General features: G+C 39.1%; 1 protein-coding gene and 1 pseudogene across 1 annotated transcript; both read left to right on the top strand.

Annotated features, from left to right (window-relative positions):
• The first annotated feature begins 316 nt into the window (after nt 1-316).
• Nucleotides 317-4,376, top strand: LOC107831044 (small RNA-binding protein 11, chloroplastic). Its single transcript, XM_016658760.2, has 4 exons — nt 317-720; nt 3,476-3,544; nt 3,640-3,746; nt 3,828-4,376. The coding sequence occupies exons 1-4, from the start codon at nt 570-572 to the stop codon at nt 3,966-3,968; spliced, it is 468 nt and encodes a 155-aa protein (XP_016514246.1). The 5' UTR covers nt 317-569; the 3' UTR covers nt 3,969-4,376.
• Nucleotides 4,377-10,614: 6,238 nt separating this feature from the next.
• On the top strand, nt 10,615-11,954 carry LOC107831045 (CBS domain-containing protein CBSX5-like; annotated as a pseudogene).
• The last annotated feature ends 328 nt before the right edge of the window (nt 11,955-12,282 follow it).

Below are 12,282 nucleotides of genomic sequence, written 5' to 3'. Positions count from 1 at the left end.
CGGTTAGGACCGGTTGAACCGGCCCAGTTAGGAACCGGTCCCCGGCACAAACGTTTCGATCCTAACGTTTTTCTTGCCTTAACCGGCCCACTTAGCAGGCCCACTCCCTGGTCCCGGTCCTATCCGGTTAGACCCGTTTAGGCCCACTATCCTAATGGGCTCGCGGGCCTGGGCCGGTCCCGGACTTAACCGCCCCACTTGCCAGCCTTAAGTTGGACTAAGAGAAGCGTAATACGAGAATTATTTCACACCAACATTGCTTACAAATATAGTTGAGAACCTGGTTGGCTCCAACGTAACATAATAAGTTTGGAAAGAAACCACCATGGGATGAGATTCATACAACTCTTCACTACATATTACATTAGCAAATGCGAAAATTAAGTTATTAAAAACAAAAATACTCTTTTAATAATAAGTATTTCACATATAATATCTAATTAATTACTTCATAGCTGTTTCTCCATTTATTAATTAGCAATTAGCAGCAATTCCAGCATTATGTTCCCACAAAACTACTCCTCAGGATAGTTTGATGCCCAACATCACCTAAGTAACGAAGCTGATAAATGATAATGTTGATGCATAAGGGGTTATGGCCAAGCAACTCATCATCTGCTGTTTTGCAGCCAACATTTGGACTTTCACGTCAATCCAAATTCCTCAAAATCCAAGCTAATTTTTCCGGCTACCCTCTTGCCAGCAAGATTATGGTTAGAAGTAAGCAATCTACTCCCTCTTCCCTGTATTTTATCTCATTTCTTCGTAGGCTTTGTTTTGTAATTTCTGATATATTTTATTGATGTTGAGTTTGTTATATCAAGAGCTGTACTTTATCCTAAAACAGGTTCACTTTCTTTCCCCACCTAAAGGAAAGGAACTTTAATTTTTCTTTTTAGATGATATATTTTGGGGGTAGATGGTCACTTGTTCATTTAATTGGCTATTAGAATTTTATTTTCTCCTCTGTTAGAAGGAAATTTATTTTCTCCGCTCAGTATTATTATCATGTTAAGTCCAGTTGGTTGGCCTCTACCTGAGCCCGAATCTATGAAATGGTGGGAAGTTCCTGGGAGCTTTTCCGTCCATTATAATTCTGTAAAGTTATGATCTTTTGTTTCCAATATGATAATGTCTGAAATGCTTGACGAGATATATATATTTTACTAGGTTAGGTTAACTGGAAAATTACTTTACTTTTTTTAGCCCAGATTTTCTTCTCTGCGTAATGTCATTGGAGCTAGAAAAGATAAGACGCTTGTCAAATTACACAATGCATATGGAAGATGACATTAGCTTCTCAGAGGAAGTATCGGAATGAAATTTTACTGCTTGAATCAATATTACAGTATTGACTATCCCCGTCTAGCGTAGATGGTAGTTTTAAAACATGTCTTAATTATATGCTTTACCTAAGGCTTGTAAAAGCTAAACCTTCTAGGCTTTGAAGCTTGGATACAACATCTGGAGGTCCAAGCCAAAACTTTATTGACTTACTTTCTTTCCTAAGCAAGGGTGGGAAGACATGAAATTAAAAAGAGAAATAAGTTTGGTGGCACTTGTCGTAGTCTGAGTACTGTTTGGCACCAGTAATGTACAACCCACATTGGTTGCGTGCTGTTTCGGACCAAACAGTTAAGAATGAGATATAGTAACGAGTGATAAGTTTGGCTAGGATCTTTACTGGTGGCATTTGTTGTAGTCTGAGTACTGTTTGACACCAGTAATGTACAACCCATATTGCTTGCTTTCTGTTTCTGACCAAACAGTTAGAATGAGATCTAGTAACCAGTGATAAGCCTCATAGAATTGTATGTTTTCTTCATGCATTATCTTGCCTCCGCAGAGATGCAGTAAACTAACTAATAAGACTCGTAGGAGGTTATGCGTCTTTATGCTATATCTTGTCTCTGCAATCTGATACTAATAAAAAAGTAGATATCACAACATTGTATATGTTGATTTGGCCAGGTGGCTTTGGTAAGACCATCAATCCATCATTGTGAAGATTCGGGACTATGAGGTTGTACCTATGAGTGGTTACTTTTTTCTGCCTCATTAGGTGATAAAAGCTAGTGATGCCCTTCCATAGTGGTGGTTGGAGTAAATTGCATCAGTTGCTTTAGTTGCCATGATAAGTCTACGATTATGGTGCTTCTTGTCGAAGAAGTTGCTCAAAGATGCTGGCTCTGTACATTTACCTGCTTCAAACTCTGCGTTAGGCGGAGTAGAGTTCAGATCCTTGGTTTGAGCAATTATGATGTTTGATGTAAGTAAACACTTCATGTTATAGGATAGCATCCTAATTCTTTAGCTCTAAGGGCCTGAAATTAGAAGGGGCCTGCTGGCTTGTAGAACTTCAGCTAGCATTATTTGAAATGTACATCTGCTGACTCTTAGCTTCCTCACTATAGTCTGCAAAGGCGTAAAATAATGATATTAGAAAGCAATTCCTATGTAAAATGCATTTCGACCATCCTTGACATTCCAAAGTTAGTGAGAAGAGTGTTGTCTTTGAGGACTGAAAGTCGTTATCGGAGATATATTTGCTTGTAAAAAAAGAAGAAGAAACGAATAAGGTTTCGTAGAAGAAGAGATGTATCTCCATGTAATTCCGCAAATTTCCCTTTAGGAGCTATTTTTCGTATCAGTTTAGTGAGAAAGATGTTGACTTTTTGGTGTTGCTTTTGGCCTTTCCCTTTTTGAAGATAGAGATTGTCTAGACTGCAAGAGCCCCCAGAGGATACTGCAAATGTAATGATGAGGATAAAACAAGTATGTGTGTGCTAATTGAACTAAATCTGGTGTTATGTAGGTGAGGTGCCTATATAGTACTCCCAATTCTATCTTTTGTGGCTTTGCATCTTATTCTCTTCATTCTGTTCTTCCTTCCTCAAAAGCAATCACTTTTTGAATCATCAGTTGAAATCTGCAATTATAGAGCACGTTAGTGGTTGATCAATGAGAATTATGTGAAAAGTATTACCTTTCTATATTTGTAAAGCAATACTCTCTTTTAATCCTCCTCCTTTTGGCTTTTGCTTTCTGCTACAATGTGGTGTAAATTTTCAGGCAAGAGACAAGATGATGTGTTGTAAACTCGAATTACTGCTAGTTAGTAATATACATATACATGAAACTTTCATGGTGCTGCTCAAAGAAGAGTTTCAAGAAATTTTGTTTGCTGATACCACTAGAGTGATAGTGTGTATAATTTAAGTAAGTTAAAATATTCTACCTTTAAGGATTAAGCTGTCATTAGACTCGATAGTTCTCAATCTTCCAAACTTGTAAACATAATGATGCCGGTTTTTTAATGAAAAAGACAGTTTTCGAACACTGAAACATTAGCTGCTTTTCTATTTCACCCTTTGCTACAAGTTCGTAATTCACTTGCTCTCTGAGATCACATGTTTTTATCCAAAAGTTCTGGTTCTGTAAAGTTCTAAAATTTCCTGTCATATTTGATTCATAGATTTACCATACTCCGCTGATGAAAGTTGTCTGGAGAAGATATTTTCGAATTTTGGCCAGGTGGCTGAAGGTACATGCCCTTTTGGGGAGATAATTTTCTTGTCTATTTTACCCTTTCTTGTAGTTGAGACCTGCATTCTTAAATGTGTCTACTTCCCTTACCAGTTAAGGTGGTCAAGGATGAAGTGACCCAGAGATCAAAGGGATATGCATTTATTCAGTACACTTCTCAAGAAAATGCCATGCTTGCTCTTGATAACATGGATCACAAGGTTATACCCCACTGAATTTGTTTTGGTTATTAATTGTTGTGCAGTGTGTGTTTTCTTCTCAAAATTTTCTTCCGTTGTCAGTACCTCAATGGCAGGGTTATTTTTGTGGAAATTGCGAAGCCAACGAAGAAAGACTTTGGCAGATACCCCAAAACTTGTGGACCACCTGAGGAAAGATTGCCATCTGAAAATGAGGTTCCAGACTTAAAAGAAAATCGTTAATTCTTACACCGGTGTTAGAGTGTTATTGCTAGTTGAATTACAGTTCCAAAGGTACCATTCTGCTAACTAACTTCTGATGCAGCTTCCTGTGATCTTAATGGAAATTCTATTGCGGGAAAGTACAATTTTAGGTCAACCCAATGGGATTAGTTTACTTTGTCTGTCATTGGAACCTCTGCTTTGCATCTGTAAGTCCAGGTTTATGTTGTATTTGTTCTCTGAGGCATAGTGTGTTGCATGTCAGTCCAAGTGTAACTACAAGAGGCCAAGCATATTTTGTGTCATCTTACAAAACTCATACTTAGAATCATGTATATTAATCGCATACACTTGCCTTGTCAAACTTGGGTGTAACTCGTTAGATCAAGATCGACTAGTATATGTGGCTTTTGACTTGGTGAAAATGAACCATGATGTATTGAACTCTTACAAGAATCTAGACAAGAGAAACTACACTGGTATGTTGGCCGTTGCCAAATGCTGGAACTGGTTGGAAAATAAAGGATTCTGAAATTAGTTATCTTGGATACAGTTGGGGCAGCTACTTTTATCTGTCTTTTGATATTCCTGCACTCCTCAAGAAAGACATTTAATTGCATTAGTCTTAAAAATATGTCTAAATGTACCTTACATCTCTTAAAAGAGTGGTAGATCTGGAAAAAACTCGAATATTTTGAAACAAATTCGTTCAGCGAAACAAGTGAGTTATTCCTTCTCTGATGATTGAACAGTTGAGATAAGGCTAGAAGGGTTGATGTAGCATCAATTAGTTGCAAGTCACAAGTTGTGACTAGGATTGCTTGTTGGATTATACTCTCATAAATCCATGCTTAATGCCGATTAATATTACTTGGCTCCTGTTGTGCCATTAAATGAACTATCCTATCAAGTGTCAATCACTTCTTGAGTGAATATTATCCAAGTAGGTAGGGGGCGGTCTTCATTGTATCAAGTTTCCTTTAGAGTTGAGTTCAATCTTGGGACAACTAAGGTTATGAATTAGCTGCTTTTCTGTTTGACTTATAGCCTGTTCGGCCAAGCTTCTTTTGAAAAATTAAAGTGTTTGGTCAAGCTTTTAAAAGAAAGAAAGTATTTTTGAGTAGACTCAAAATCACTTTTGGAGAAACACGTTTTTTGAAAAGCACTTTTGAGAAAAATACACTTAGAAGCACTTTTTTATAGCTTTGGCCAAATACTAATTGCTGCTTAGAAGTGCTTTTCAAATTAATTAGTTAAACAAAAACTACTTCTCACCAAAAGTACTTTTTAGGAAAGCACTTTTGAGAAAAAACACTTTTTAGGAAAGCACTTTTGAGAAAAAACACTTCTCAAAATAAGCTGATTTTAGAAGTGTTTACCCTTATAACGGATAACAATTAAATTTGTATGTGGTTTTAAGGATATGTGGATTGATTCAACACGAGTAATCAAGAATGTTAGATAAACGAATTAAAGATAAAATAAATAACCAAGCCAGTTATGACGTTGAGTAAGGGCTCAGATTTAAGCTGAACATTAGTTTTGCACTCAATCGGACCTTCGATTCGAAGCCAAGTGTATATGAAGAACTATGATTAAAATAAGAATCTTTCAATAGCTAGAAAGCATAGAAATACGTTTGTATTGTTTTGATATGCGTATTACAATGTGTCTATTGAATAAAAAACTTCCCCTTTATATAGTAGGGGAATTTTACCCCCAGTACAATTCTAAAAAAGGTAAAAATCTTCCTTGTACGTCAATTACTGATACTCTACCGACATCGAGCGCTATCCGCATCGTGAAATCCGGTTGGGCGCGGATATCACGACCCTCTGTTAGTCGTGTGCAATCGTTTGTAGTGCCTTTTGAGGTCTCGGAGCTCGTTCTGGGTCCGGGGGGCGTTGTCTTATCAGGCCGGTGGCGAGCACCCCGTTCAATCCTCGATTCAAAGAGTTCTCGGATTCTGTCTCTATCTCATACGTTCATACTTCTTACTTTGTTTGACTCACCGGATACTTGGGGTGTGTGCTGACCCCGAGTTTACCCGTATACAGATATCCCCTTCCTTTCTCAGAGAGTAGGTTCGCCGAAATGATGGAAAACGATAGATGAACCTCGGTTCCTTCCTTCGTACGTTACGGCCGAGACGATGAATAAGTCGAAACATCCCATCAGTTGCATCGTTCTGGCTTCAGACATGTGTCAATCAACAGTTGGTCGCCTTCGAATATGAACGTCTCGCATTGATTACATTTTTTCCTATAAAAACTTTAACCTTTTGTACTTCTTCCACTTTTCGATCCTAACTTTTATCTTCGAACTCTCTAGCAGCTATCAACTTTTTCAAATCTTCATCCCTTTTACCTTTGATCTTCAAATCTTCATAATTGTTCTTAGGTTCTACCCAGATCTTCATCCTACCTTCAAATCTTCATACTTTTTCCTTCAAACCTTCATACCTTTCCTTCAAACCATCATATTTTCCCTTCAAATCTTCTTATTTTCCAGAACACGATGGCTAAGACTTCCAAATCAGTTCCTCAGCAGTCTACCTCTTCATCTTCCTAATCGGCAATAGGTACCGAGGCAGCTGTCCCCGAGATGGTTGCTCCCGAAGTGACTGTCGTCGAAATGGCCCCAGAGCCCCCCATGAAAAGCTTTATTTCTGGGGGCTATTCAATCACAGATGACTTCAAAGTCGAGAAGGCCTCATCCAAACAAGGCCGAGGTGAAGGGGTATCGAGATATATATGCTCCATCACTAAAGAGACCCTTGCCATATTTCGAGAGGACCGTAAATGGGAAGGTAATGACGTGATAGTCCCCGGGCCCAAGGATGACATTACTACCCATGTGGAGGAATATTTAAGTGTTTACACTTACCCCTTCACACTGGACCCGGTAGACCTAGTAGTTCTGGCCTTTTGTAAGAGATATGAGGTGTGCCTTAGGCAAATCCACCCGTCTTTGGAGGATCATGATCATTCTACGTTATTTTGTGAACAACACCGAATCCCATCGGTTCACTCTCGACCACCTACTCCATCTATACGGTCCCAAAATTTTCCGAGGGGGACTAATCAAGCTCACTCGCCAGGCCAACAAGGCTTCCTTTTCGAGCATCGATGAGGAAAGAGACCGAGGCTGGCAAGGACGCTTTGGTCGGGTAAAAACTAAAGATTTGATCCCTCCCAAGTTCCTGCCATTTCCCGAGAAATGGAATGCATCTCGTAAGTGTAGTCTTTCCTTAAGTGTCGAGTCTCCTTTGTTTTCTTTCTCACCACCAGTATTTGTGGTCGTGCAGCTGTTGCTCGGGTTCTCAATGCGGTCCCCCGACTCAAGGAGTGGATCGAAGGCATCTGCAAGCAGATGCCATACTTCGAGCCTCGTGGCGCAAGCTTTCGAAGGGCTGATGGGAGGCCCATTCTCATGGTAAGGCTCTTCTCAAAATAGTTACTATTATGCCCAGGACTTACGTAACGCTGACCTTTTCTCTTATCTTTGCAGGTTTGCCTAAGACCACCGAGCTTAGTGATCGCAACCTACTCCACACTACTAAAGAATAGGAAGAGAGGGTCGCAATAGCTTTTACCCGATTTGTGGGTCGGGATCGATTTCCACAGAGAGATAGGAATGGAATCGAGTATATATTTAGGTTGAAATTGCGTATTTGTTCCAAATATCACTTCTAATCATTTTTGGGTTTTCTTTATATTCTACTATTATCAAACTACAAATTATAATTGCTACTAGATTAACTACGAGTAAATTGCTACAAGTTGTCTCTAATAGTTTAAAAGGCACTAGGGTAGTGACATCCTCCTAGGTGGCCAATTGACAGGTAATTAAACCTAAGGCACGATTGACATGATTGAGGAATATGCTATAACCGTTGCACAATTTTACCCACAATCACACCTCTCGGTAGAGAGAGTGATTTTGCCCAATTGACTTTCTCAAGACCAATAGGGTAGACAAATTTGCTCAAGCAACTGGGGTTCAAGTCGGGTATTACTCTCTCGAGGTTTAACCCTTTAATTGGGACTATCAATTCTCTTGAGTCCATCCCAATTCCTTGTTGGGTCAATTTCGGAGACTTAGGCTCTCTTTCTCAAGAAGAACCCAAGTCAACTTAGCACAAACTAGTGTTTGCAACCACTAATTCATAGATTAAACCATGAAATTGACCCAAATAACAAACACTCATAGTCAATCTAACCTTAAATCACAACCCATCAATTACCCATACTAGGGTTGAGCCACAACCCTAGCTAAGGGGTCTAGCTACTCATGCTTGAAGAGAAAAACAGAGAAATAGATGAAGATAAAGGCATATTAATTAATTACTAAGGTAAATACAAAGATTCAATGATAAAAACTAAGTAAAAATGCCCAAAATGGCTAAGAAAAGTCTTCTCACGAGCGCAACTAACGTCTAATAATATCTGATGCCCTAAAAATGGAAAAAGGTTCTATTTATACTAAGCTGAAAAAACTGGACAAAATTGCCCCTGCGGGGTTAGTGCGGACCGCACAAAATGGTGTGCGGCCGCACTAGGCTCTTGAACTTGCAATCTTGACTCTCTGAACCCAGACTCCGCAGACCGCACAAAATGGACTGCGGCCGCGGAGGCTTCTAGCGCGGTCCGCAAAACTCGGCCGCAGACCACACAGGCTTGAACCTCTGAAGTTGGCATCTCTTTGAACCTTGTCTCTACGGACCACACAGAATGGGAGTGCGGTCGCAGAGGTCCACCGCGGACCGCACAAAGTGTAGTGCGGCCGCATTGTTTCGAAGCCTGAAATGCTGAGTCTCTGAACGTCTCTAGGGCCGACTGCACAAAGTGTAGTGCGGCCGCACTAGGCCTGTTTTTCCTGAGTTTGCCTTGTCTTTGGTACTTGTGCAAGTTTCACTCCTTTTGAGCTGATCTTTGACATCTTGTCACTTTGTTGATCAAACCTGCAATCAAGCACAACTTATGAGCCTTTTGGGACTATTTTGTATGAATTTATAATCTAAGCGCAAGCAAGAAGAAGCATAAAATACGTCAAAATCCCTAGTTATTAACTCCCCCAAACTTAAGTTTTTACTTGTCCTCAGGCAAATAAAATAAGACTCACCCCTTAAGGGAAAGTTCAAGAAATTTTCAGCTGTCTTAAAGCAACCTCAACTAGCATCAATTGGGACTAATAATTACCCTCAATACAAATGAATCATTAACAACATTTAACCTTTGAAAACCCATGGATCAAGTGAGACACAAGAGCATCAAGAGTTGACTTAACACATCAAAAAACTCTCTCAATTACTTTGGTCATTGTGGAACCCAAACTCAAACATCCTCAACTCTCCTTAAACAAACCTCACCTTTTTAGAATATTGGCACATAAACCGAGGTTAATGGAAATTCGCTCATCTCTCTCAAGAAAAAGTCACAAGTCCGGCTCTAAGTACCATATGTTTGCCCTTTATGTGAGTATCCACTAATGTAAGCTTCATTCAACTCAAGATAATATAGGGCTCTTGTGGAGTCATTGTGAAGGATTTTGGTTCATGGTAGGAAATGTTTTGGTCTAAGTGGGTTCCATCTTCCCTTAAGCACTTCTTTTGATTCATTCAGCAAACATTCTCTTGACTCTTTGAGTCATTTCACTTCTTTTCTAAGGGGTTAGAGAGACACATTGTCACTCTTTCTTATGCTTTTCAAATCTTTTCTCTTTTTTTAACTTTTCCACACCTTTCATTCTTTGCTTTTCTTGAATCCCTCTTTATTCCTTTTTACATTGATCATTCTTTTTGTCTTTTGCTTTTCTTTCTTTTTCATTGCCTTTTTTTTCTTCGTTTTTTTGGTGCCTTTTTACCACTTTGTTGCCATCCTCGTCTCTTCCCCCAAACTTATACTTTTGCCATGTGCTAAAGGAAAGATCGAGTGCCAAGAGAGGGTATCTTTTAGAACGGGTATAGGCTTGTATCATGGTTCTTGAAAGATGAAAGTCTAAGGCTCAAAAGGGTTAACTAGGGATCATATAATTGGTAGGCTATGGATTTTGTTCAAACTATCATTTGGATCAAGGAGAGCCAATAATCATGCCTCAAGTCAAAATTCACTTATGATTTCGCCTCAACAAACATTCAGGGCAAGTTCTAGACCAATGGCTCGAGACTTGGACTTGCAATTCAATTACTCACCACACAAGCTAAGGGATTGCTAAAGACATAGAGTTGGGGGCCTACAACGACCTTAGATACGATTTGAGCACACAATGGTCCCGAAAAAAACCACTTGATGATTATTGGTCAACACAAGAGTCTCAAGGTCATGACTTTCACCATCCTAAACACAACAACTTGTTTTTGATCATGAGATCAAGGGCAAATGTGATAGGCCCAAGTGAAGATTTGCTTGAGGTATCCTTAACTACAAACTACTAAAAACAAAAAACAAAACGGACTCAAACACTTAAGAAAGTTGTCACGCCATCTATCATTGGGAAGAGCCACCCGGTTCACACAACACTCCACCTTTGGAAAGAACCGTGGCATTAAGAAAACCAAAGGTTTATTGAAAACGTCCAAAACAAAACAAAAAACTACGAACATAAATAAGAAACTAAAAACGAAACATTTTGCGGAAAATAGAATGAATATATACAAGAGGTCGTCATTCCTTCAACGGCCACCGGAACTTCCCTTACACGGTTGTTCCGGCAGTATAAGTTCTCCATTTTACCCCTCCTCTATTCCTCTAATTCCTTTTTGTCCTTTCTATTATTTTCTATCCCTTTTATTTTTCATATTTTTCATGGCAGTAAGTTTTCTAAATCGGGAGGTATCAGATTTATGCCTAGGAAAACCGGCATTACGGCCTATAATTCCGGCGACCGCCACATTAGCGGAGGCGATAGCGGTTTTGAAGAGAATCGGAGAAACTCATGTGAGTGTGTGGATGGTTCTAGAAGGAGATGATTATTCTGTTGAATGCCATTGCATAGGGAAGGTTTCAATGGTGGATGTGATTTGCTATTTATGTAAGCAGGAAAGTTTAATTGATTCTTCTAAGGTACTTGAGATTCCTGTATTAAAGATTTTGGCTAAAGGAGATTCAATTGTGAAGCATTTGGAGCCCGATTCAAGCTTGCTGGAAGCAATAGATCACATTCTTGAAGGTATCCAGAACCTGGTTATACCGATTCACAACTACACGAATTCAAGGAGAAAGCCTTTGAGTAAATCTTCCTCTCTGAAATCCACACATCATAACGGAGTTGAATACTGTTGGCTAACATAGGAAGACGTTGTCCTCTTCCTTCTCAATTCCATTGGAGTGTTCTCCCCTATGCCCACCTTTTCAATTGAATTGCTCAACATCATCGATCACAACATCTTGACTGTTCGTTATCATGACCCTGAAATCTTTGCTTTGGATTCGATCGCTCTAGCACATATTGAACAAATAGTAGTGGCAGTTGTCGATGATGACAACAGACTAATCGGGGAAATCTCTCCCTCTACTCTTGCCTACTGCGATGAATCTGTTGCAGCAGCAATCACGACTCTTTCAGCTGGTGATCTTATGGCGTACATTGATTATGGTGGTCCTCCAGAGGGCTTGGTTGAATTGGTGAATATGAGGTTACATGAAAAAAAAACTTGGCCTGATGCTAGAACTGATGGACGAAGAGTTTTCCGTGTAGTTTACATCGTCTTCAGCTTCTAGTTGTTCTTCTGATGATGAGCCAGGGTCGAGTAGAAATGGTTCAGGACGATATTCTTCAGCAAGAAGGTCAGAGGCGATCACCTGTTATCCGGGGAGTTCATTGGTGGCTGTGTTAATTCAAGCGTTTGCACATCGTGCGAGTTCCATTTGGGTCATTGATGAGGATCAAAATTTGGTTGGAGTTGTAACTTTTAAAGGAATTTTCAAAGTTTTTAGGGGTTTTGCGAATACAAGGTGAAAACCTGAAAGGGAGAATTTATCAACTCACTGATAAGCTCAGCTTGTATCTGTCATATAAGTAGATTATATTGCAGACTGTGTTACGAATTTTACATGCCTGAAATAAGACCTTTTTGATGGTAATATGATGAACATAAATAAGAAGCTAAAAAGAAAAAAATATTGCGGAAAATAGAATGAATATATACAAGAGGGGATTTGAATATACAACGAATGTGATGAATATATACAATGTGATATAACTTTATATACAGACCCAAAGAAAGATAAAAAGTGCGATAAAAGTAACTAAATATCAAATTATATACAGACCAAATGTGAAAAATCAAGAAAGCATAAAAAAATATCAATATATACAATCATCCAAAAAAATG

Source organism: Nicotiana tabacum, chromosome 3 (genome assembly GCF_000715075.1).
Source record: "Nicotiana tabacum cultivar K326 chromosome 3, ASM71507v2, whole genome shotgun sequence".
NCBI lineage: Eukaryota > Viridiplantae > Streptophyta > Magnoliopsida > Solanales > Solanaceae > Nicotiana > Nicotiana tabacum.
Note: the sequence above shows the minus strand (reverse complement) of the source record. Positions and strands in the feature narration are given on the sequence as shown.

What these genes read in the sequence shown, in the direction of transcription:
- LOC107831044 (XM_016658760.2), top strand. Translation starts at nt 570, where the DNA reads ATGATAATGTTGATGCATAAGGGGTTATGGCCAAGCAACTCATCATCT. An exon ending in CAGCAAGATTATGGTTAGAA is followed by an intron (nt 721 to 3,475) that starts GTAAGCAATCTA and finishes TTTGATTCATAG; the next exon opens with ATTTACCATACTCCGCTGAT. An exon ending in TTGATAACATGGATCACAAG is followed by an intron (nt 3,747 to 3,827) that starts GTTATACCCCAC and finishes TTCCGTTGTCAG; the next exon opens with TACCTCAATGGCAGGGTTAT.